General features: G+C 40.0%; 1 protein-coding gene across 3 annotated transcripts in view; it reads left to right on the top strand.

Annotated features, from left to right (window-relative positions):
- The first annotated feature begins 835 nt into the window (after positions 1 to 835).
- AKAP7 (A-kinase anchoring protein 7) overlaps positions 836 to 27,232 on the top strand; it is a 149,839-nt gene continuing 123,442 nt past the window's right edge. For all 3 annotated transcript variants that reach the window (XM_043592377.1, XM_043592376.1, XM_043592375.1), the window contains exons 1-3: positions 836 to 1,115; positions 7,434 to 7,571; positions 23,704 to 23,843. In XM_043592377.1, coding sequence (XP_043448312.1) covers positions 857 to 1,115; positions 7,434 to 7,571; positions 23,704 to 23,843 — 537 coding nt within the window. In that variant the 5' untranslated portion in view covers positions 836 to 856. The remainder of the gene's footprint in view (positions 1,116 to 7,433; positions 7,572 to 23,703; positions 23,844 to 27,232) is intronic.

Raw genomic sequence — 27,232 nt, forward strand, 5'->3', positions numbered from 1 at the left:
TGCAAATCAAATACTCAACTTGCTACAATAATTTTAGAATGAGAGTAACGAGCTTTATTACTTCCTGTGTATGATTTTTATGTCAACTATTGTGGTTGTACCAAGGTCTTCTTTGCTTCCATTCCCATTCTAGGACGCATTTAAGATAAGTCAAGTGGTATCCGCAAAACAGGCTACATTAATTTAAGGGGTGCGTCTAATTTTTCTTAAATGCAGATTTCTTTGCACTTAAAAGTCCAGTAGAATTCTGCTCCAAGGTCAAAAGGCCTCCTCTCCCCCAATTAAGTAAATTGCTTTTTCCTCCCATTTTACCGATGCTTTAATCTACAAAAATCAGCCGGTTTCCATTTCTAGGCATAAAGCCATTGTTAAAAATTAGAGACTTTGCCACAATTTGACTTTTTTGTTTTTTAAAGCAAAGTCAATAACACATCTAATTATACAGATGGACATGGTCTCGTTCTTGTACATCTCGTTCTTTGCAAATATTTTGTAATCAGAACTGTTTTTGAAAGCTCTTTGCAAAACTAAACACATGGATCCTCAGGAGGCCACGGGCCACGGAATGCTTGGAGGCAGGTCCCAAACTCACCCTAATCCCAAAGCTTGGGGCGGGAAAGGCCGCGCCACGGGAAATAACCGAGGGCTGCCAAAGGCCGCAAGAGGCCGCCGGCTCGGGAGCGCAGACGGGGACGCAGCGCCGCGAGGCACAGAGGCGCCCCCAGATCTCCGCGGGCGCCGATCGCGGCGGCCTCTCCGCCCTCCCCGAGCGGGGCCGGCGTCGCTCGCCCCAATCCGGGTACCACCGGGCGGATCGCCCGGCCCCTTCCGCCGCTGCCGGGCGCCGGGCCTGACCATGCGGCTCCCGCGGGCGCTGCGGCTCTGGGGGCTCGGCGTCTCCGCCGGCCTGGTCGCCGCGGCCCGAGCCCCCGCCGCCCCCCGCCGTCGCCTCCTCCAGTCCCGCCCCCCCGTGCCGCCCGCGAGTCCCCGGCTCCGCCCCGGCCTCCGCCTCCGCCTCGCGCTCGGCCCCGGGCCGCAGCGCCGGGCCGCCGCCGCCGCCGCCTGCCCGGACGCGCCGCCCCGACGCGCCGCCGCCATGGAGCGCCCCGGAGCCGGTGAGCCCGGGCTGCCGAGCGGGCCGGGTGGGCGGCCGGGGGCGTGGGCCCCGCTCATTGCCCGGCCTCGGGGAGGGCCGGGCCTCGCCGCCCCGCCGGCGCCACCAGCGCGGGGAGCGCGACCTCACGCCCGCCGCGCTCGGGGTCCCTTGTCGGTGCCAGTGGGACTCGGGGTCGCGCCGAGGCCCCCCGCGCAACCGGGTGTGCTGGCTGCTGCTTGGAACCCAGCGTTCCAGTGCAGGCGCTGTTGGTGTGGCGGGAGGCGAGGGGTGTGAACCTGCCCCAAGTTTCACTTTTGTTTCCCCCTTTCTGATCTTGTGACCTTCAGTTCAAATTTCAAGTCATCCCCTCCGCCCCCCCGACGGTGTCTGTGTGGTCAACGAAACCCACAAAATCGCGGTTTTCCTTGTTTATCGCAGACATTAAAGACCCGAGCTATCCCGCTGTTTCACGTAGAATTTTATTCTAGGTGTGGAAATGACCTCTTTTAAACTGGCGCCAAATCTGTAGTAGGGCCCAGAATTCATTTCCAGCTGAAGCCCGCATTTCTTGTGAACTGAACTTTGTGGGTAGAGCGAGCGAAGGGTTGGACTTGGGGTGAAAGGGACCAAAAGCCAATCAGAGAAAAGACGCTCCCCGGCGGGATATTTGTAGTGTAAACGCATAAAAAGATATAAAGAGCGTTAAAATGTGTTACATGACAGCCAGTAACTAATAGAAATTTGTGTACAGATGTTATGGAAATGACCTTGTGGGTTGGTGCGGAGGGCGGGACGAGTGGGTGGGGAATCGTTCGGGAGAAAGGAGACCCACACCCCGGGCGCCCTGCTTAGTGCGTGTCCTTGCAGTTCTGGATACTGATGGCGCATCTGGGCCTTTCCCTCAAACTAGTGAAGTTTAAGATGATCTTGGAGTTTACCAAGTAACGTTCCTTTTCACACAGTATTAGCTTATTTTCTTCATTTCTTTCTAGTAATGGATTGTATTTCTGGTGTCTTTTTATGAAGAGGAAAGCAAAGCTGACTTGTGGATTATCACACAGCTCAACCCTTATCTAGATGTAGGATGCTACTATTTTTAGTAGCCACACCCGGACTAGCATGGATAGCAGTGACCCTTCCCATTGGGTCTTGGGGAATGTAACTAGCAGACTGAGTAGAAGAATCTTGTCTAATGAAATCACATTTTATTATCCAAGTAGGAAACTTGCCTTTTTTGTGGCAAAGGGCAAAACTGGCTATCCTTTTTCCCCTCTGTTGGCCTGTCTTTAATAAAGTCACTTGCTGAAGTGCACATATATTTGAATATTAGTGTATACTTACATATAGTTCAGTATGTACGCCTTAAATTTTTCTAAGAGTAATTTTTTATTTAAAATATTTGAATAGCAGAGGGGGGGATATAAATATATTGAGTATGGCTATGTCAGCATTTAGAAATGATTTACATTTCCTTTAGTCTTTGTCTGTATAGAACATATAATATTGTATTTGCTTTAAAAATTCAGTATTAGTAATAAACTTTTTTTGGTTGTGCTAGTCTTCATAACCATTATTCTTGGTTGTCATTAGAGTGAGTATGCTTTATTCTCTGAAAAGTTGTTCCACTTTTTCTTTAAACAAAGCTGTGGTGAGTCTTTGTCAATATATGTGATAGACACAGATATGTTAGCGAGAAGAACATTTTTATAGCTCCTGATCTATTGCCGGAGTGTTTTTTGAAAGGATTCCCTCAGTTTACAGCTCCATAAACTATGTATGTTTAAACTGTAACCTTGGGCAAGTTACTTCACTGGCTAGTCTGTAAAATCAGTAAGTTAATAGTACCTCCCCGATACCATGGTTGTATGGATTAAAGGAGTCATTATCTGTAAGTGATTCCAGCTTAGCCTAACATTACTACATGCTCAAGTGTTAGCTGTTGTTTTTAGTAGGAGTAGTTTCCCAGTTTCATCTCATTTTTGTTACGAATGCACTTAGCATCATTCTTATTTGGATTTGTGCAAAAGATAATTTTAACTATAGTTAGACCAAGTTTTAAGTACTCAAAACAACCAGTTTATGGTTTAAATGCTATTATTTAATAATTCATATCTACAAACATGGTTTCTTTTGTTCCGTAGTTTAATGGAATGAAGTCTGTATTTCAAGTTCTGGACTGTTGATTTGACATAGCATTGCATTCAAGAGTTTATATATGCCTTATTTAACAAGATGGAGAATGATACTGAGCAGGTCATATGCTTCATCTTTTATATTTTGGGATAGCAGTACCTTTCCTTCATTGTCCTGTGAAAAGGAGAATCTGTGACGTGCTGAAGCTGCTGTTTCAGCACCAGAAATGATTTATTAACTACTCTCAAGTGTGTGCTTCTCTGTATCCAGTCATTCAGTACAAACGTATTGGTCACCAGTTGTGAGCTGAACACTGTACTAGGCATTGAGGAATCAAGTGAGAAGATGTGGCACTTAAGGGACTTATATGGGGACCATACTTATTCGTAGGGGTGTAATTATGAAAAGTGTCCTCTTTCACTTTCAAAAGTGTCCCAGTTTGAGTGGTAAATTATATATGATTACTTTAGCTTAGTGTCTAAAGGAGAAGACAGACTAATGGACACCTACCACATTGTGTATTTGTCCTATGACTGGAGGAAGCACTAGGTACTGGGAAGGGGATAGGATTCCCTAACTCAGCCCTGAGCTGGGGATCAAGAAAGTTTTCCCTAACAGTAAACATCTGATCTGAGTTTTTACTTTTTTTTTTTTAATGTTTATTTAGTTTTGAGCGAGAGAGAGAAAAAAAATGAATGGGTGGGGGAGGGGCAGAGACAGAGGGAGACCGAATCTAAAGCAGGCTCCAGGCTCTGAGCTGTTAATACAGAGTCCAATGCAGGGCTCGAACTCCCCGCCAGATTATGACCTGAGCTGAAGTCGGACTCTTAACCGACTGATCCACCCAGGCGCCCCTAAGTTTTCACTTTTAAGTTGATTATTTTCAACTGTTAACATAATCTCCTGGTGTGAAAGGGTGTGAAAGTTGAAAGGGGGTCTTTTGGAGCAGTGATTTTAAAACTTGGATTGCATATTAGAATCACCCTGTGAGGCTTTAGGAAAATACCAGCAGCTGTCCTGATCTCCAGAGATTCTGATTTGATTGACCTGGAGTGGGACTGAGACATTGGTAATTTTAAAAAGCTCCAGGTGATTCTAAATGCAGCCAGGATTTAGAATTTTTCAACTAGGACAGCGATGTCATCTAGGAGATGAGATAAATAGTCGAGCCTGGAGAGTTGGTATGAGTTGCCTGGGGTCACATGGCTAGTGAGTGGGAGCAACACGGCCCTAGAATGCCAGCCTTCTGATTCCTGGTACCAAGCCCTTTCTTTCTTTTCTTTTAATTTGTTTAGTGTTTATTTTTGAGAGAGAGAGAGAGAGAGAGAGAGAGAGAGAGAGAGAGAGAGAGAAGTGTGAGCAGGGGAGGGGCAGAGAGAGAGGGAGACACAGAATCCGAAGCAGGCTCCAGGCCCTGAGCTGTCAGCACAGAGCCCAACTTGGGGCTTGAACTCAGGAACCGCGAGATCATGACCTGAGCTGAAGTTGGATGTTTAATGGACTGAGCCCCCCAGGAGCCCTGCAGGCCCTTTCTGTTACAGCAGCCAGCTGGCCTCGCCTTTTTACCTCACCATTGTCCTTTCCTGAGTCTGCTTTTGGTGTAGCTAGAGGGATCCACATCACCCTGTCCTCTATCGGTTAATTGAGCTCGAGAGAAACTAAAGTATTTCAAGAACTATTTTCATTTAAAAAATGACAAAATTTAATTCATTGTGCTTTTCAAGTTTTCCTTTTGCCTTCAAAGTGTATCATTAGAACCCAGAAGTCAGCCTCTTATGCCATTCCATGTATTGTCAAGAATCCAGTCTATTTCCAAGTGGCACATGGACTTTAGAGCTACAATTGAAATGTCAGTGCTAATGGCCAATTTCATGTCACTGAGTTATTTTTTTCCTCCCAGCTTCATTGAGATGTAATTGACAAATAAAATTGTATATATTTAAAGTGTACAGCGTGATGATTTTCTATAATGTATTGTGAGAGGATTACGACAGTCAAGTTAATTGACACATCCGTCCCCTCACATGCTTCTTTTGGATGAGAATGCTTAAGGTCTCTCAGCAAATTTCAAGTATATTCTACAGTATTTAATTACAGTGACCATGGGGTACATTAGTTCTTCAGAGCTTAGTAACAGGTTCTTAGGCTAAGGATACAATAGAGAAAAACAAAAGTTGGGATTGTTTCATTTTGTTCTGATTTTTCATTCAGCTTTGTGCATATTTAACTGCCCAGATACTCTTTGCTGCTACCTTTTCAAGTGTAAGCGGGTCAGTAATGATTCTTTACATGTAGCTGCAAGTGCCCAAAGGTACTAGATATGTGTCGATCTATTATTAAAATTTTTGTTTCGGTGTAAACTGCATTTGTATTTTTCAATGCAAGTAAAAAATAGAGAGGGAACCTTTACTTGTTCTCACATATTTCAAATAGTTGTAAGTTTATGATTAGACTCATGCTAAGATAATATTTGTTGAACACTTGAGTGCCAGGCACTCATACTTGATAAATAGCATCATTATTAAGAATGTACTAATGCTTTTGTTTGTTTTGGTATTTAACATGACTAATTTATATAAAAATATTTTTGTGGGTGTTTTTTTGCTTATATCTAGAAAATAGATGAGTGTGTGTGTGCGCACACGTGCATGTGTGGTGTGTATGTGGGAATAATAGAGACCACTCAGATTGCAATAAAAATTTAGATTTTTTGGATATATATGTTAACTATGACCTTCAGTGATATGTTGTATACTGTAAGCCATATTCTTTTATTCTTTCCTTCTTTCCTCCCTCTTTTTTAAATTATTATTTTTTTTAATGTTTATTTTTGAGAGAGAGAGAGAGAGAGAGAGAGAGTGCAAGCAGGGCAGGGGCAGAGAGAGAGGAAGACACAGAATCCAAAGCAGGCTCTAGGCTCTGAGCTGTCAGCACAGAACCCAATGCAAGCAAGGCTCGAATTCCTGAGCCGTGAGATCATGACCTGAGCTGAAGTCGAACGCTCAACCGACTGAGCCACCTAGGTGCCCCATATTATAAGCCATATTTTTAATGGAGTGTGGTTTTTAGGTATTATATTTGAAAATAGAGGATTACAACAAAATGAAATAAATAACTTCATTAATCCCTTTCATGGTAAATTAGTCTTTAGTAAATACAATTATCCCAAGATTTTGTTCAGTCCTACTTCAAACCACACTTGTGTTCTTTCAATAAAAGTGTTGCAAATAATGGTACTGGAACTACCACCTACTGATACATTTTGCAGTTAACTTTATCAGCTTGAACGGACACCCTCTTTCCCTTCACCTCCACCCGAGACGCATAGCTGTTCCATCCATAACAAGAAAACAAAACAAAGACCAAATGTGAAATGTGGCTTTAATACTAGCAAATGTCCTTGGGAGGCCTGTGAAGGAAGCTATAAGATCTTTCGCTTTTTAATCACTGAATTTCTAGGAAGCATATTTAGAGCCTTGCCTTTTATTTTTTTTCAACGTTTTTTTTTTTTTTTAATTTATTTTTGGGACAGAGAGAGACAGAGCATGAACGGGGGAGGGGCAGAGAGAGAGGGAGACACAGAATCGGAAACAGGCTCCAGGCTCTGAGCCATCAGCCCAGAGCCTGACGCGGGGCTCGAACTCACGGACCGCGAGATCGTGACCTGGCTGAAGTCGGACGCTCAACCGACTGCACCACCCAGGCGCCCCTAGAGCCTTGCCTTTTAAACTGAATTTCCAATACGAATATAATAATGGAGAGAAAAAAATTTTAAAGTCTTTACTGGAAAAAAAATAAAGGTTAGAACTTGTACAAATGAGTACACATAAATCATATTGTTAAAAATAAACAAGAAGGAGACTGACAAAACGTTGTTTGTTTTCAAAAAGTGTGCGGGGAAAAAAATGTAATTTTAGAATGAAGAAGAGATAGCTACAAAAGATCTTGAGGATTGTTGATTAACTCCGTCTCCGTCTAACCCTGAGTTGAATACTGTGCTTCAGAAAATTATTAATGCTGTTTGATGTAAAAGTGCATTATAAAAATGTAGAATAGGATACAAATAATACTTAGATAGGTTTACGGTATGTTTGAAGACAAGTTGTGTCATTTCCCAACAGATGTTAATTTATGTTGAATTCAGGTGACTTGTAGTGTAGGATATAATGTTCAAAAATACATTTTTCTTTTTGATATGTTACAGGAGGAATGGAGTCTAGTGAGTGTGAAAATGTGTCAAAAGAAAAGGAAGCATTTGAAGAAGAAGAGTTTGAAGCTAGTGCTATGGATTCTCTGATAGACATGCCATTTGCCACCGTAGATATTCAAGATGAGTGTGCAAGTAAGTACTGAAAACGAGACAGACTTGCCTACTATCCAGGTTACTTGCGAATAGAAAACAACTGAAAGCACCAATGTAGTCTACAAATGTTTATTGACTGTATACTCTGTGCCCCTTACTTTGGTGTCTTCTGTAGAGCCTGGCTATCATTTGATACGGTTTTATCTTGACTGAGGTTCTATAACTAGAGGATCCATAAGAAATTAGTTGGCTCTCCCCCGTTGTGGGGTTCCTTGCCACCTTGCAAGGAACATCTGTCCAGGTGGTAGAAGGGGCTGGGCCCACTCCTGCCTCCATGGGTGTGGACTCTGTCTTCTTGGGGTCCTTACTTACTCTCAGTGTTTAGCTTGCAATTTGAACAACAAATCGAGGTGGTAGTTTGGAAGAACAATTAGAGTGCACTTGGGTGGCTCAGTCGGTTAAGCGTCTGACTCTTAGTTTCTACTCAGGTCATGATCTTGGGGTTCATGAGTTTGAGCCCTGTGTGTCAGACTCTGTGCTGACAGCGTGGAGCTTGTTTAAGATTTTCTGTCTCCCTCTCCCCCTACCCCTGTGTGTTCTCTCTCTCTCTCTCTCTCTCTCTCTCTCTCTCTCTCAAAATAAATAAACATTAAGAGAATTAGTTTAATCTCTTCATTTCTTAATTTTTTTTTCAACGTTTATTTATTTTTGGGACAGAGAGAGACAGAGCATGAATGGGGGAGGGGCAGAGAGAGAGGGAGACACAGAATCGGAAGCAGGCTCCAGGCTCTGAGCCATCAGCCCAGAGCCTGACGCGGGGCTCGAGCTCACGGACCGCGAGATCGTGACCTGGCTGAAGTTGGACGCTTAACCGACTGCGCCACCCAGGCGCCCCTAATCTCTTTATTTCTAAGAAAAAAAATGATACTCAGAGAAGTTAATTAGCTAAATTCACACAGTTGAAAATAACTACTTCCAAAATCTGTGATTTCTGATTTGTTAGTCATTTCTTTGGTGAACAGTTACAATCTTTTGAGACGAATGCTGTGCAGGATGCTTTGGGGGTGTATGGGGCGAGGGTGTGTCAAGAGAGGCATCTGACCTGGATGTGGGGTTAGTAGGTGTCCTGGGAAGCATCCTGGAGGTTTGACAAGAGTACAGGCCTGGTGGGTAAGTATGAACCATCCAGGGTTCTTTCCTTTATATTAACTGTCCTTGGATTTAGCTGATCGTCTGGATTTTCTGTGGAGTGATGGAAAAGTACAGATTCCTCTTTTCCACCTTTGTGTTAGGCCAGGGGATCTTTTTTGTTTTTAAACATCCCATGCGATTCTGGTGGTCATCCAGGCTCAGAAACCACACTGCTCTCTCTCTCACTGTCTTCCTACCCAGCAAGGCTGATTTATGTTTTGGGATGATAGAAGGAGAGAGGGATACTTAAAATGTATTAAATCTCTGGTAATTTTTTCTCCATTCCATAATCTAACGGGAAAAGGAAGGACAAAGAGGTGTTTCCTCAGGCAGGGCACGGTTTCCTGTCTTATCCTTTACAGCTAGCCTGTAGAGAAGAGCCGCTTTTAGGGGTTTTACAGCTGTTCAAGGAGCCTTCATTTGAAGAAGTACTATACCTGTTAGATGGAAGGAAGTATCCTTTGGAAACAAGGGGCAAGAATAGCAAGGATTTAATCATGTTTTCCTTTTAATTTCCTACTTTTTGAGCGAATGCCTTGAGTATTATCTAAAAAATGCAATCCCTTCTTTCTGATTTCATTACTTTCTCTAACTTGGAGGTAAAATAAAGCAGAATTTTCCTGAGTAGCCATGCCTACGTGCCTGTGATGGGCATCTCCCATCCACCCTTCTTGCCCCTCAGCCCTGTTCCAATTCGAATCATTCCCACTGGAGTGCTCATCAGTTAGGCTGGAACAAGACGGGGACTTGTTTACCCTTCCAGCTCTAGGTACTTATGACTTTACATAACTGACACGGAGCTTATCTGTTTGAACAAACAGCTTTTACTTGGGACTGACAGAGAGATACTGCCAGAATCCCAGAGAGCAAATACTATTTCTGAAGCTGCTGTATTCTTAGATCTCCACTGGTGAGGAGAAACAATGACCACTGGGACCAGAAAGAAGGAAGGGGATGTGTTTGTGGCTCTGCACTCCTTTCCTGCTCTGAATGGACTAGCCACTTCTTCAGAGGATGGGCATTGGGAAGGTTAGCTAATCATTTATAGAGATAGGATCTTTTCCCTGTAGTATATGTTATATTTATTACTAAAGAAGTGCGTGTAAGGGGCTTGGGTCAGTCCACACAAGTCCTTTTTTTTTTTTAATTTTTTAATGTTTATTCATTTTTTGAGAGAGACAGAGCACGAGTGGGAGAGGGGCAGAGAGAGAGGGAGACACAGAATCTGAAACAGACTCCAGGCTCTGAGTTGTCAGCACAGAGCCCAATGCAGGGCTCAAACTCACGAACTGTGAGATCATGACCTGAGCCGAAGTTAGAGGCTTAACTGACTGAGCCACCGAGGCTCCTGAGTCTTTTTTTTTTTTTAAATTAAAAAAAAAAAGTTATTTAATGAGGGAAAGAGTGCACTTGTGAATAGGGGGAGAGGAGCAAAGGGGGAGAGAGAGAATCCCAAGCAGGCTTCATGCTCGGCTTGGAACCTGAAGCAGGGCTCCATCCGGCAACCCTGGGATCATGACTGGAGCCAAATCCAGGGTCATGCGCTCAACCGACCAAGCCACCCAGGCTCACACATAAGTCCATTTTTAGCTGTATAGTACTTTTGGATAGTTCAGTCTTTGTGAGTTAGAGGGCTTTGTGGGTTAGTCTAGACTCCAAACCACCATGTACAATATTATTTTTGTGGGAAGATAGATTTCAAATTCTAAGCTCCAAGTTACACACAGTCAGTGTGGTATGAGAGAAACAGAAAACTTGGGTTTTGAGTTTTGGTTATTTCATTTTCTACTCGTGTAGCCCTGGACACTTAAACTGTGTGAGCTGGGCTTTTCGACTGTGAACCATACGGAATTCCCTACTGTTTTCCTCCCAGTGTTGCTCTACAGATCAGAGGAGGTAATGTGGGCAAGAGGGCCATGAGAGATGTAAAATAATGCACAAATGCTATTTACAAAAGCTTTGAAACATATCCCTTAGTTATTTGGGGACAACTTGTTCCCTCTCACTTTTATAATAGCATTTACTAAGACACTAGAAACAAATACTAAAATTCTTTGCAAACTAGAAACTACTAGCTAGTTTTTATGAAATGAGATTTTTATAGAAATGCACAAGAACTGGGAGTTTTGTTGTCAACCCTTCAACTTAAGATAGCTATAGGAATAGTGTTTGTATCCAAAACTGGTTTGTGGCTTGAATGGACTTCGTGTGGCTTTTCTCTTGCATTTATTAACATGGAAATGTAACCAATTTACTGGCCTGTGGTAGACGACAACCTTAAAATTCTCAAGTTGCTGGTTGTTGCCTTTGGTTCTTTTAGTTTCCTTTGGTGGGTGGAAAGTGTGAGTTAACTGCCAAGACATTCTTGCCGATAGAAACCCTGGCAGGGTGACGAGGAAAGTAGTGCTAACAAGAACATTGTGGGAAGGAGAATCCTTGCCAATAAGAAAACTCCTCCCCAAATGCTTGGTTCAGAGGGTCTTAGGCGCCAACTGTGTTACCTTGAGTGTGGGTGCTGTGTCACGATTAGGTGTCGTGTGGTCTGGTTGGCCAAAATGGGTGTTTACGTTTTTTGTTTGTTTTGTTTTTGAGAAGAGATTATTTTACTATATGCTGCAATATAAAACGTATTAGAGTTTTATGCTGAATTAAACATAAAACGTATTAGAACTATATATATATTAGAATATAAATATACACACTGGAAATAAATTATCTAAATGTAAGTGTGAAAGAAAATCTTCTACAAATATTGAGGAAGCAATACAACCTAAGTCACATCTTCTGGCTCTATAGGTTGAACATATTCTGGGAGAAAATATAACATCACTGAGTTGTTGACCTGGGCCTGGGTGGGTCTGTTCTCTCTACAAGATGGAAGTGTCAGTGGTTAGTTGGTTAGAAACCCAGCAAACCATCTGGAAAATGCTTGGAGTTGCTGTTAGTCTTGCCTCTGAAAGTTGAATGAGAGTCTGCAACGAAGAGTCATTCTCCTGCTGGAAGCAATAGCTTAGTGTGCTTCCCATGGACTATAAATTGGTGGAGAGCTTTCGTTTAACCAACTCAGTTCTCTTAAGAGAATCATGGCCCTTACCTATCAAGCCACATTTTAAATCAAGATTCAAAATAAAATATTTGAGTGCCTTTTTTCTTTCATAAGTATAGAATTCAGTTCTCATATCAAAGTTATTATCTTTATTTTACCTCACACAGAATTCTAACCTTGTAATTATTGGAGACTTTAAAGATCTGGGAAATTATTTTGTTACTTGTTTATTAGCTAAAAGCATTAAGATGTATTTTAAAAAGTTCTTCAGGGGCGCCTGGGTGGCGCAGTCGGTTAAGCGTGCGACTTCAACCAGGTCACGATCTCGCGGTCCGTGAGTTCGAGCCCCGCGTCAGGCTCTGGGCTGATGGCTCGGAGCCTGGAGCCTGTTTCCGATTCTGTGTCTCCCTCTCTCTCTGCCCCTCCCCCGTTCATGCTCTGTCTCTCTCTGTCCCAAAAATAAATAAATGTTGAAAAAAAAAAATTAAAAAAAAAAAAAGTTCTTCAATTCTTAAGTATTATAAAATACTGATTGAAACCTACCTTTTCTGGAATAAAATTTTTTATAGAAGAATGCTGTGTCAAATAAAGATGGAATCTTAACACCTGGTATAGTAAGTGATTATCCTGAGTCAATTTTAACTTCTTTTTTTTCTTAAAGTAATCTCTGTGCTCAACATGGGACTGGAACTCCCGACCCCAAGATCAAGAGTTGCATGCTTTACTGACTGAGCCACTCAGAGGCTTCTTTTGAGTCAATTTTAAAAAAGGATAAAGTAGGGGCACTTGGCTGGCTCATTCAGAAGAGTGTATGCCTCTTGCCTCTTGATCTTGGGGTCATGGGTTTGAGCCCCATTTTGGGAATAGAGATTACTAAAAAAATATATAATAAACTTTAAAAAAAATAAAAAAGGATCAGTTATGTTCTGTATCATCTCTAATTGATTGGGGAAACATGGAGTACACATTCCAAATTTTTATGAAAGGGCTTAAGGCAAATATTTGTGTCACATACTACAAAGGTTTTATCTTTTTCCCTTAGAAAAACGCACAAGACAACAAAAAACATTGGAAAATCCCAATAAATACATTAATTCATTCCACACACATTGAGTGCCTGCAGTGTGTCAGGTAATAATGGTCCTGGGCAAAGTAGAAGATAAAATTCAATTAGTAAATAAATATATGGAGAGTTATCCAACTTCAGATGTATTAAAGGATGTACCTTAAAATATGGCTATAACTTATCAGATTGGCAATATCTTTTTCAAAAATATCAATTTCAAAATAATATGCAGTGTTTTTAATGTCCTGTCTACCTTGCTTGTGACAATGTACTGAGTCCTTTTAGAATGGAGTTTGTTGGGACCTCCAGCAATGTTCAAACACGGGATAGATCCACTCATGGGATTCCCAATGCAAGGACATAGTCTTACTTGTGGAAAAAGGTCTTATTCATAAATATATGTGTTACAATGTCTGTTAAATAGTAGAAATATTGGGGGAAAAACCCCAAATGTCCAAAATTAGAGAGTGATTGAGTAAGCTATACTAATGCTTTAAATTACACATTATGTAATTACATGTTGTTATGAAAATAATATTTCTGAAAACTGTGTTGGGAGGAATATTTCATACCTACAGTGCAAAGTCAAAAAGTAGGTGGAAAAAGTATGGGTTGTTTGTTTACAGTAGTATAAGTACTTTGTGTGATCTGTCACCAGAATTCATAGTGGTTGTGTTAAGATAGCGGTTTTTTGAGCAATTTTTTAGCGCCTTTTGCTAATTCTTTATGAGTGGCTTTTATTCTTTTTATGAAAAAATACGATTAGAATTTAAAAAATGTTTTTAAGTGTTTATTTTTGTGTGAGAGAGAGACAGAGACAGAGTGTGAGTGGGGGAGGGGCAGAGGGGGAGACAGAATCAGAAGCAGGCTCCAGGCTCTAAGCTGTCAGCACAGAGCCCGACACAGGGCTCGAACCCATGAGTAGTGAGATCATGTCTCTAGCCGAAGTCAGAAGCTTAATGGACTGAGCCATCCAGGCGCCCCTACAATTAGAATTTTTAAATGTGCTTAAAAACTTGCTTTTAAAAATGTAAGCTTCATTGATTCACTAAATAGAAAGTTGGATAAACTTATTCCTCTTTGATCATGTCCACTAACATTATTCCTAATAGTGTTAAACTGTGGTGGTTATAAGCAAGGGCTGTGGAGTCAGACTGACAGGGCTCTACACTTTCTCTTCAAAAAAATTTTTTGAGGGTGTCTGGCTGGCTGTCAGTTCAAACCTCATGTTGGGTGTAGATACTACTTAAATAAATTAAAAACATTTTTTTTTCAGGGGGTGTCTGGGTGGCTCAGTCAGTTGAGCATCTGACTCTTGATTTCACCCAAGGTCTTGGGATTGAGTCCCATATTGGGCTGCATGGAGTCTGCTTAAGATTTTCTCTTTCTCTCTCTCCCTCGCCCTCTCCCTCTCTCCCTCTCTCCCTCTCTGCCTCTGCCCATCTCCGTCCCCCCCGCAAAAAAATTTTTTGGGAGTGTAATTAACATACAATGTTATGTTTGTTTCAGGTGTACAACATACTGATTCAACAATTTTGTACATTACTCTGTTCATCATGATAAATGTAGTCACCCTCTGTCACCATACAACATTATTACAGTATTTTTGGCTGTTTTCCCAATGTTGTGCTTTTTACCTCTATGACTTATTTATTTTATAACTCAAAGTTTGTACCTCTTAATCCCCTTTACCATCAGTTTATTCTCTGTGTTTAAGAGTCTGTTTATTTATTTCTTTAAATTACACATATAAGTAAGATCATATGGTATTTATCTCTCTCTGTCTGACTTATTTCACTTAGCATAAATACCCTCCAGCCCCATCCATGTTGTTGCAGATGGCAAGATCTCATTCTCTTTATGGGTAATATTCCATTGTATGTATGTGTACATATATATGTGTGTGTGTGTGTGTGTGTGTGTATGTGTGTATATGTATATATATATACATATGATGTATATACAGTGTATATACTCCCATGTATATACTGCATCTTCTTTATCCATTTGTCCATCCATGGGCACTTGGGTTGTTTTCATATCTTGGCTATTATAAATAATGCTGCAATAAACATAGGGGTGCATATATTTTTTGAATTAGCATTTTCATTTTCCACCCACTAGTAGAATTAGTGGATCATATGGTATTTCTGTTTTTAAGTTTTATTTTTTAAAGTTTATTTTTGAGTGTGTATGCATGAGAGAGATCCCAAGCAAGCTCGTGCCACCAGAACAGAGCCTGATATGGGGCTCAAACTCACAAACCATGAGATCATGACCTGAGCTGAGATCAAGAAGCAGATGCTTAACTTTCTGAGCCATCCACACACCCCTTTAAGGAACCTCCATACTGTTTTCCACAGTGGTTGCACGAGCCTGCATTTCTACCAACAGCATGAGAGATCCTTTTTCTCTACATCCTTGCCAATCAATGCTGCTTATTTTTTGTTATTTTGAGTCTAGCCCTTCTGCCAGGTGTGAGGTGATATCTCATTGTGGTTTTGATCTGTAGTTTCTGGATAATTAGTTTCCTGATGAGCATCTTTTCACGTGTCTGTTGGCCATCTGTATGTCTTCTTTGGAAAAAATGTCTCTTCAGGTTCTCTGCTCATGTTTTAAGTTTTTGTTTTTTGTTTTTGTTTTTTTGTTTTTTTGGTTTTGTATAAGTTCAATATATAGTTTGGATATTAACCCCTTATTGGATATATTATTTGTGACTATCTTTTCCCATTCAGTGGGTTGTTTTTTCTTTTGTTGATAGTCTCCTTTGCTGTGCAAAAGCTTTTTATTTTGGTGTAGTCCCAATGGTTTATTTTTGCCTTTTTTCCCCTTGCCTGAGGAGACATCTAGAAAAATGTTGCTGAAAACTGTCAAAGAGATTACTGCCTTTTCTTTTATGGTTTCGGATCTCACATTTATTTTGTGAGTTTATTTTTATGTCTGGTGTAAGAAAGTGATCCAGTTTCATTCTTTGCCGTGTAGCTGTCTAGTTATCCCAACACCATGCTGTTATACTTCCTTATTGTGTCCTTTGAGCAAATGTCTAAGGCTCAGTCTCATTATCTGGAAAATTGTCATTATAATTGTAGCTATTTCAGGAGTTGAGAGGATTCAACTTGTTAATACGTGTAAAATTTTATAAATCTCAGCAAAGTTTTTGCCCAAGTATACTTGCTAAATTAAATATTTTAAAAAAATTCATCTTGAGAGCAGTATTTTATAATCATGTCATCAAGGGTGTCCAACACATCGCTAAGTGCTTTATATTTTCTTAATCCTCAGAGAAACTCAATGAGAGAGGTAAAGTTCTTTTTTTTGAAAGTTTTAGTAATTTGCTAAAGATTACTCAGATAATAAGGGGGAGTAATGCCATGAAATAGAGAAGTTAATATTCTAAGTCATAAATTGAGGAGTTTTAAAAATGGTTACTTCAAAGATTTTGACTGCTTATATGACAAGAAAAAAAGAAAAGATTATCAAAACAAGAATCTAGTGTGTTTTCAGCCTTTTGGCTAAGAGGAAGTCTGAAAACAATCAACCAACAATAGCAATTAATTTCTCTCATAACTCATTCTCTTGTAGTTTATTTTTTTTTGAGGGAATAAATAAAACTTAAGGAAAAACTAGATAAATTGCATAAAATGACATGTGCTTTGGGTAAGAAAACACCTGCACGGATCAGAGAATTTCAGCCTTTATCAACAGGACCAGATTCATTAGAGTACATTGAAATGGCTACTGAAATCGTTATGAAAATTAGCAGTGTAATGAATTAAATTTATGAGATGAGGTTATGAGCTCTAATCCAGTGAAAGACCCAGGGTGCATGGCCAAAGCTTTTTCCATTTTGCTTCTGTGGTCACTGATCTTTAATGCTTTTATTAGTAAACTAGATTTTACATGAATACTTTTGCTCATTATATTTTCATATAAAGTAAATTAAAAGAATAATTGCAGATTGTACTTTAGAATTTAGATTGTGATTTCAAAGTTAGAAATAAAATGAAGTTAGATAAGGAAAGAGAAGATTTTATGTTCTGGCCATACAAATTAAATTTGCAAATAAAAGGCAAAGAAGATATGCAAACCAGGGAAAAGAGGTATTGGGCTCAGTGTGTAACCCTGACCATAAATCCGCAGGACTCACTGAATTAAAAAATAGAAATAATAAACTTATTACAAGGGCAAATATAACTGTGGTATAGCAATAAGTAGTCACAGGATTCTTTTTTCTTTTTTGCTCAGTTCTTGTTATATAATTTCCAACTTTACCCTGGCAGTGATGCCTAACAAAAGAAAATTTTATTTATTTTTATTTATTTACTTTTTAAGTAAGCTTTATGCCAACATAGGGCTTCAGCTCACAACTGTGAGATCAAGAGTCACATGCTCTACTGAATGGGCCAGACAGGTGCCCATAAAAGAAAATTTTAGGTAATCCAGTTGGAAAGAAAGTTAAATAGTTATGGATAAGATTAGAGAGAGCTAAGGGAAGTTAGAAAAACTCTGTACTTCTTGGGGCGCCTGGGTGGCTCAGTTGGTTGAGCGACCCACTTCGCCTCGGGTCATGATCTCATGGTTTGTGAGTTTGAGCCCCGCACCTGGCTGTGTGCTGACAGCTAGGAGCTTGGAGCCTGGAGCCTGCTTCCGATTCTGTCTCCCTCTCTCTCTGCCCCTCCCCCCTCATGCTCTGTCTCTCTCTGTCTCAGAAATAAGTAAACATAAAAAAAAAATTAAAAGAAAAAAAAGAAAAACTGTACTTCTTTATTTTTACTAAGAGGTTTTTTTGTTTGTTTTTAAGAGGTATTTTTGTTTGTTTTAAATGTTTATCTGTTTTTGAGAGAGAGAGAGAGAGAGAGAGAGTGCGTGTGTGCACCTGAGCCTGGGAGTGGCAGAGAGAGAGGGAGACAATCCCAAGTAGGTTCTGTGCTGACAGCATGGGGTGCTCAACTGACTGAACCTCCCAGGTGACCCTTTAAGAGGTATTTTGAATTGGGATTTTACCCAATTCATTCTCATGATACCAGAATTGTTTAAAAGAGTTGTTATACAGTTATGACTATTATATTCCAAGGTTATGGTTTTCCTTCTCTGGATATCTGTAGAATGGACTTATGGAATGTTTGAAATGGCAAAAATAAGTTGCTACAGGAAGAACGGTTTAGTTTTTGTTTTTGTTCTTTTTTTGTTGTTTTTTTTTAAATATGAAATTTATTGTCAAATTGGTTTCCATACAACACCCAGTGCTCATCCCAACAGGTGCCTTCCTCAATCCCCATCACCCACCCTCCCCTCACTCCCCCCCCCCCCATCAACCCTCAGTTTGTTCTCAGTTTTTAAGAATCTCTTATGGTTTGGCTCCCTCCCTCTCTAACTTTTTTTTTTCCCTTCCCCTCTTTCTCTGTATGACTTATTTCACTTAGCATAACACTCTCCAGTTTCATCCACCTGGCTACAAAATGCCATATTTCATTCTTTCTCATTGCCACGTAGTATTCCATTGTGTATATAAACCACAATTTCTTTATCCATTCATCAGTTGATGGACATTTATTTAGGCTCTTCCCATAATGTGGCTGTTGTTGAGAGTTCTGCTGTAAACATTGGGGTACAAGTGCCCCTATGCATCAGCACTCCTGTATCCCTTGGGTAAATTCTAGCAGTGCTCTTGCTGGGTCATAGGGTAGATCTATTTTTGATTTTTTGAGGAACCTCCACACTGTTTTCCAGAGCGGCTGCATAGTTTAGTTTTGAACAGATAAGGTATAAAACTGAAAATGCTAAAAGTCTCTGGTCTCTCTCTCTCTCTTTTTAAAAAAATTTTTTTTTAATGTTCATTTATTTTTGAGAGAAAGAGAGAGAAACAAACACATGTAGGGGAGGGGCAGAGAGAGAGAGGGAGACACAGAATTTGAAACAGGCTCCAGGCTCCCAGCTGCCAGCACAGAACCCTATGCGTGGCTTGAAGTCGGAACAGTGAGATCTTGACCTAGACTGAAGTCGGACGCTTAACTGACTGAGCCCCTAGGTGCCCCTCAGTGGTCTCTTAAATACCACATTTTTAAGCCTGTTCTTATTGAGTAAAATATAGCAGAAACAATTCAGTGTCTTAGTGCACAGTAAGGAATACATTCATGTTGCCATCCAGTACACACGTGTATGAAAAACCTTCAAATTTCATGGAGCAGTACTTAGACCTACCATAAGCAGGTGGAATGTTACTTCTATTCTATCCTATTCTGTAGTATTCTAGTCTGGTCTACAACATTTTCTTCCATTTCATTCTACTCCACCCCACCATATTCCATTCTATTCTAGGTTTTAAAAAGTGCTTTTAAATTATCTTCTATGTTGATTTAGTAACCTAGTAGTGGGTTGATACTAGCAGTTTGGAAAAAAAAAACAAGAAAAACTAGACTTTGGGTTCAGGATTCTCTTTCTACTATGTTAATTTTGAAATGAAGTAGAGGTTATAAAATCAGCTGGATTATTAGTTTGGACATCTTTTTTTTAAGGTTATTTATTTTTGTTTAGTAATCTCTATAGTCAGTGTGTGGCTTGAACTCACGACCCCGAGATCAAGAGTCGCATGCTCTTCCAACTGAGCCAGCCAGGAGCTGCTGGACGCCATTCTTGATCGAATTTTACCATGAGAGTCCTAATTGTTATAGGTGTTAAGTTAGTACCTTTATCACAGATCACAGAAAACTATAACTAGAAGAGACTCTAGGTAGAGATTATCTAGTTGTCCTTCCTATGCCCCTGGGTGTTTTTAAAAAAAAAATATATATATATACAATTATGGAAAATTTCAAGCATATTCAAAAGTAGAATAGTAGACTGAGCTTCATCTATTTATATCACCTCTTCGTCACTAGATTATTTTGAAGTATATTCCAGATACATTTTATCTGCAAATACTTCAGTATGTGTCTTCAAAAGATAAGGATACTTAACAAAAAGCATATCCAAAATATGCTTCTCATGACAAAAAATAAGAGTAATTTCTAATATCATCAAATATTATGTCAGTATTCACACTTCTCTGTCGTAATTAAAAAAATTGTTTTGAATTAGGAAGTAAAGTCCACACATTGTATTTGATTGACACATCTCTTCAGTTTCTTTTCATCTGTAGTTCTCCTTTCTTTCGCGCGCGTGTGTGTGTGTGTTATTTGTTTTTTTTTAATTTTTTTTTTAACGTTTATTTATTTTTGAGACAGGGAGAGACAGAGCATGAACGGGGGAGGGGCAGAGAGAGAGGGAGACACAGAATCAGAAGCAGGCTCCAGGCTCTGAGCCATCAGCCCAGAGCCCGACGCGGGGCTCGAACTCATGGACTGTGAGATCGTGACCTGAGCTGAAGTCGGAGGCTTAACCGACTGAGCCACCCAGGCGCCCCATATTTGAAGAAATGAAGTTGTATAGAAGTACCTACATTATGGTCACTAATGTGTTCCTCTGCCCTTTACATTCTAGTCAGACGCTTAACTGAGTCACCCAGACACCCCAGATTAAGGAATCTTGATAAGTTTTGGAATATTGGCAAGACTGCTGCAAAAATGCTCTGAATTTCCTATTGTGTTGAAGTGATGATTTTATTTGATGCTTAAATTACGCCATCATTGGCCAGTGTTGGGACTTTCAAACTGGTTCTAGAGACCTTCTGACATGGTGCCAGGAGTCTTTGAAGAGCCAGGATCCTCTGGTATATTTTATTCCTCAGACCTAGAATAAGCTATTTCTCTAAGGATTGGCCAGCTTTTTGAGTTCGCAGATAGAGAAATGAAGTGACTTGATAGGAAGATGCTTGTTGGAAGATTAGTCTTGGGGTTAATGCTCTTTTCACTATCTAGTGCTGCCTCTGCAGGACTGAAATAGACCTGGCTAGTTGCCTTGCCAACTTCTGTTCCCCTCCTTTTTTCCTTTTGTAGATTTCTTTTTCCACATAGGCATAGGTTGGGAACTGGCAGATACTTACTATCTCGGCTTCCGGAGCTATTTGGGGTTGTGTCCTGATTTGGACAATGGGATGTAAAAAGAAGGATGCTGAGAACTTATCTAGAATTAGTTTGTGATTTTACTTTAAAAAATGGATGTTTTACTTTAGAACTATTTTGCACTATTATATTTAATTTTTAAAAAACTGCTTAAGATTATTTTTCATTTTATATAATCATAGGGGATACAAGTGGTCTGGATGATGAAAAACAATGGATACTTTATACTTTATGTCAGTTTACTTTTGGAGTTTTCTAAATGATCTTAGCAGATACACATTTATCTCCCTAATTCTTTTGAGCTCTGGGTAACACCTAATAGTTATAGCTAATTATAGTGCTTAGTTTGTACCAGAATGTAGTCTAAGAGCTTTCATGTATTAACTCACTCAAAAATGGCCCTGTGAGGTAGCTATTATTATTATTCTCAACTTAGGAGGAAACTGAAGTAAAGAGAGTTCATGTGACTAATCTAAGATCACACAGCCAGTAAGTAGGGGAGCCAGGATTCTAACCCACAAACTCTGATCTAGACTATACTAAAATTGGTTTCCATTTCTAATGTACCATTTTACTAAGAGCAGATGGAGGTGGGCTAGAAATGTATTTGGGCATGGATTTAAAATATATGTGGTACTTTATTAGCATATTCTGTGGCTTCTGTTTAAAATTAGTAGATTTAGTTTGTTACTACAGTCAAATGTAGGACTGTTTCTTAGATGTCTAAAATTACAAGCAGCTCAACAGCATATTGATGTCATTTTCCATATTTAAAGAATTGCATGTGGAATATAACCCAGTGGCATCACATGAGGCAATTCTGATAATGCTCATAATGCAGATGAGAATGCTGGAAACTTTTTCTTAGCAATAGGATTTATAAAGTTCTGACACGCTCATGTATGTAAAAGAAAGTAATAATTTATATTTCAAATATGTATTCTCTGTGAAGATGTATCATTTTAACCATATAAATCATCGGTAGTAGGGAAGTGGATGCACAAAGACACCAGATAATTTTGTCCTAACTCAATGATTTAGTCAGACTTATTACCCAGGTCCCCTTGCTTTTAATTTACCCCCACCTTCTGGATGTCACAAGTGTGCGTTAGTCCTAGAAAGAAAGCACATGTTTCCACAAACCCTGAGTTTTTAAATTTTTAACATACTCTACTCATTTTCTAGAAGTTAGCATTAAGACACTATTTTTGACATTTATTTAAAAATTGTCCTTAATATTTTATTTTTTATTTTAAAAAATCTTTTGAAAGTTTATCCACTTATTTTTAAGTAATCTCCACACCCAATATGAGGCTTGAACTCCTGGCCCCAAGGTCTAGAGTCACATGCTCCTCCGACTGTGGCAGCCTGGTGCCCCTGCCCTTGATATTTTAAAGAACAGTAGGGGCAGGCTCACTCTTTAGAGCACGTGACTCTTGATCTTGGGATTGTAAGTTCGAGCTCCATGTTGGGTGTAGAGATTACTTAAAAAAGTAAAATGTTGGAAAAAAAATAGACCACTAGGATAAGGAAAATTACTTCTGCTCTTTGGTTTTGCAGAACTTTGACAGAGAAGCAGTTTGATCTAATAGAAAATACACTAGGTGGAGAGAGTTAAAAGGTCTAAATGCCACATTTGACTCCGTGACATTGAGTAGTTTTTAAGTTTTTTTGCACTTCCGTTTCCTTATATTTAATAAGGAGTTGAGTTAGATCAGGATCGCATAGACACACAGACTCTGCATTATTGGTTGAGCTCAGACTTTCCCCATAGACCTTTTTAAGGCATTATGTGCAGGTGATCACCAGGGTCAGTAAGAGTTGATCCCAAAGATGGAGCCAGCTTCATAGGATTGAATGTAAATAAGGTGTTTTCTTCCTCCCACCCCTTTCGGGAATGATACCTTAGAGTATACAATTATATTTGAATTTTTACAAAGTCTCTATAAGGCACTCCATTTTGAATAGTAAGCTAATGTTCGGGAAGACACAGCCTGAAAACTCAATCAATGTTAGTTTTGCATGCATAGGGGACCTCCTGCTCAAATCTGAAAAAGGAAACCATGGCATTTCATACTGATTTGGTAATTCTTTCTGGGGGCATAGCTTCATAATTACTATTTTGGGTGTTATAAACGAGTCTTTTGAAGATGACTTTAACAAGTAGCTAAGTGCTTCTCAATTATCTATGGTCAAGGGCCAGGGTTTTTTTTTGTTTTTGATTTCCTATTTGTTGCCATCTGATACTTGTGTAAAATACGGTAAAAGATGAACTATTAGAAAAATGAAAAAAACCCCACACATAATAGAAGCCAAAGTTCAGTAGACAGAATTTCTTTGCCTACTTGCTATGCAAGTTTCTAAAGCAATCTAAATTTTTGCAAGTTTGTAGCATGACCTTGACCACAAACCAAACTTTGAGTGGCATTGCTATGAGTGGTTATGTTGTGGGAGTCACAAATGTACATTTACAAATGTATGAAAAAAGTGATCTTTTCTAGTATCATGAAACTTGTGGCACGGGGGAGAGAATGGTTGCTAGTTGTGCTTTAGACAATGGGCCAAATCTAGCTAACTATCTGCTTTGTAAATTAAGTTTTATCGGAACACAACTATACCTCTTCATCTACGTTTGTCTGCAGTAGACTTGGGTAGTTTTGACAAAGACCATATGATCTGCAGTGCCTAAAATACTTATTCTGAGGTCCTTTACAGAATAGTTGCTAGCTCCTACTTTAAATTTGAAAATGACTATTATGAATGATTGCTATTTATGTAGTGCTTGTTTCCTTTTTCTTTTTTTTTTTTGACTAAATTATCTTTGTTTAAATCCATTAGACATATTATTGTTTGACTTTCTCCCTCTAGTCACTGATGTACCTCACATAAATTTGGAGAGAAGTAAAGAAAATGAACGGATCAGTAAAGATCAGATAAAGAAGAAGAAAAAAAAGCAAAAAGATTATCAACCCAACTATTTCCTATCCATTCCGATCACCAACAAAGAGGTGCTTTTTTTTTTTTTTAATTGAAGTGTAGTTGACACACAATGTTACATTAGTTTCAGTTGTACAACATGGTGCTTTGACAGTCTATGTTGTGCTGTGCTCACGACCTGCGTAGTTACCATCTGTCACCATACAGCGTTATTACTGAACCATTGACCAAATTCCCTGTGCTGTGCCTTTCAATTCCTGACTCCTCCGTTCTGTACCTGGAAGCCTGTGTCCCCCACTCTACTTTACCTCTTTAGCCCTTCCCTGCACTGTCTTCCCCTCAGGCAGCCATCAGGTCTTTGTATTTATGGCTCTGTTTCTGCTTTTTGTTTGTTTGTTTATGGATTCGTTTTAGAGGTGCTATTTAAAAAACAACTACTTTTACTATAAAGTTTTATTTTAAATTAGATTTAAGCTACACTAAATGCTTGTAAGCCCATTTGCTCTCAGCTCTTAAGTGTTTTTGGTGATATTTTAGGTGGGCTCCATAGGAAACAATCCTATTTATTTATTTTTATTTTTTTTTTTACTATCATCTTACATGTTTTTGAAATTTAAATCCAAGTTAGTTAACATATAATGTAATAATGATTTCAGGAATAGAATTTAGCGATTCATCACTTCCATATAACACCCAGTGCTCATCCCAACAAGTGTCCTCCTTAATGCCACTCACCCCACCCCATACCCTGCCAGCAACCCTCAGTTTGTTCTCTGTATTTAAGAGTCTCTTGTGGTTTGCCTTCCTCTCTTTTTATCTTATTTTTCCTTCCCTTCTCCTATCTTCATCTGTTTTATTTCTTACATTCCACAGATGAGTGAGATCATATGATATTTGTCTTTCTCTGACTGACTTATTTCACTTGGCATAATACACTCTAGATCTATCTATGTTGTCGCAAATAGCAAGATTTCATTCTTTTTGATGGCTTAGTAATATTCCATTGTATATATATGTACCACATCTTCTTTATCCATTTGTCAGGAGATGGACATTTGGGCTCTTTCCATACTTTGGGTATCGTTGATAGTCTACTATAAACATTGGGGTGCATGTGCCCCTTCGAAGCAGTACATCTGTATCCTTTGCATAATTACCTAGTAGTGCAATTGCTGGGTTGTAGGGTAGTTCCTTGGAAATAATCCTATTTAAAAATTTTAAAAAATATTTATTGATTTTTTTTTAAGAGAGAGAGAGAGAGAGAAAGAGAGAGTACACACATGAGTGAGTGGGGGAGAGGCAGAGAGAGAGGGAGACATGGAATCTGAAGCAAGCTCCAGGGTCTGAGCTGTCAGCACAGAGCCCAACATAGGGCTGGTACTCATGAACAATGAGATCCTGACGAGCTGAAGTCAGGCACTTAACTGACTGAGCCACCCAAGTGCCCCATAAATAATCCTATTTAAACAATAAAATGTACTTAAACAGTAATTTAGAAAAAATATTAAACAGTCATATTTAAGTAATAATTTTGAGCGTGTTGCCAGACGGCATGTCAAGGCTCTCTCTGTTTGTTCACCGCAACAGAGGAACCTTTCAGAAGCAGAAAGCAGTGGCCAGGTAGAAAAAGAGGGATTTGAAATCTCTGCTGGGAAGGTAGTGGGATTTCTTGCTGCTCAGTCCTGTGTATGGTAATGATTATTGTGACATAGTTTCTTTAAAAATTACTCCCTGTACAAGTTTAATATTGCATGATAAACTTGGGTAAAAATCTATTAAAGATCTGGAAAATTAATGTGGTATGAATAATAGGAAATGGGACCAGCCAGTTGGCACAAACTAAGAAACCCTCGTATGTGGCTGAGAGCTACAGTATCTAATTCAAACTGGTGAAGCAGTGAGGGAGGAAAGAACACTTTACTTGGAGGACCGACCGTTTTCGTATCTTGGCCCGATTTGAGAAGCAGACCTGAATTTCTGTATGATCTCTTTTACCAGTGTAAAACAACAGAAATTCCAAGTGCATCTGAAGATCCAGTTGGCTGTGTTGAGCGAGTCATGAATCGGGCAGCATCCCATCTAGCAGACAGAAAAGTGCTCCCCAAGACTGCGGAAAAGGAAAGGATTTTAAAGGGAGAGAGGGAGGGGAAAGAAGGAAACAATTAGCAAAGAATCCATCGTGTTAGGCGGGGACACCCTCTGAAGGAGAATGGAAGGGGTCTGTCAGAAGTTTCCTAGTGCTGACCAGGACATTGTGTGTTGACTGGTTACATCCCTGGGGGGCTGAAACTGCACTTAAGTTAGGTGTTAAGTCTTGGTTTGCTGACATAAGGCTCTTAACATGTGTTAAGAGCCCATTTTGGGCCTGTGGTTTTCTTTAAAAAAAAAAAAACAACGTTTCTTCAGTGTTTATTTATTTTTGAGAGACGGAGAGAGAGAGCATGAGCAGGGGAGGGACAGAGAGAGAGGGAGTCACAGAATTCAAAGCAGTCTCCGAGCTGTCAGCACAGAGCCTGACGCGGCGCTCGAACCTGTGAACTGCGAGATCATGACCTGAGCCAAAGTCGGACGCTTAACCGACTGAGCCATCCAGGAGTCCCTTCACACCTTCATTCTTGGCGCCCCAGGGAGTCTGAACAGCAGCTCTGTGTCCCTTTCATGCCTGTCCTTCCTCTCCTAGCCTTGTTCTGACTGTGAAGATCAATGGGGTGACTGGTGGGGAAGGGCAAGGAGAGGGGTTGGAGAGGAAAGGGGCTGGAGAAGTTCTTTCTTTCTGAGGCTTAGTTCAGAATTTGGGCCACTAAAGTGACCACAGGAAGGGGATGGGAGAGAACGGTCTGCAGCTCTTAGTTTTCAGCATAAGCTGCCGTAGCCATCGTGTCTGCTTCTTACCTTCTGGGAGGTGGTGTGGGACCGGGAAGAGTGGGACTTTGGAGTCCTACAGGTCTTGTTTGAATACCATCTGGGCTACAAACTCCTCTGTGGATGTCAGTCAAGTTACTTAATTTCCGTAGCTTCCATTTCTTTAGGTGTAAAATGGAGGTCATAATGATTATTTTCTAAACCCAAATCTGGACATGTCACCCGCTTATATACTTCACTCTTTTCTTGTTGGTATTAGGTAAAGACAAAGACTCTACCATGTCCTGTGAGGTTCTACATGGTTCAACCTTCTCCACTTTGGCACTTGTTCCTTCTGCTTGAGTCCTTCTGGCCTTGAACTTGCCAGGGGCCCTCTCCCCCCAGAGAAAACCTTTTCTGTCTAGGAGTTTTCTTTCATCCCCTCTTGGTTTTGTTAATGTCAAAATCTCAGCTCAAACCTCTTCACCTGTGACCACCTGCCTTGGTCACCCCCTAGTTTGCCACCTCCAAGGTCTCATAGCTTTCCTTTTGTGATCTGTCATTCTTGCAGTTGGAACTTGTTTGTCTTCCTCACAAAGTCTTCGGCTCATTCCCAGTA

This window comes from Prionailurus bengalensis, chromosome B2 (genome assembly GCF_016509475.1).
Source record: "Prionailurus bengalensis isolate Pbe53 chromosome B2, Fcat_Pben_1.1_paternal_pri, whole genome shotgun sequence".
Lineage (NCBI taxonomy): Eukaryota > Metazoa > Chordata > Mammalia > Carnivora > Felidae > Prionailurus > Prionailurus bengalensis.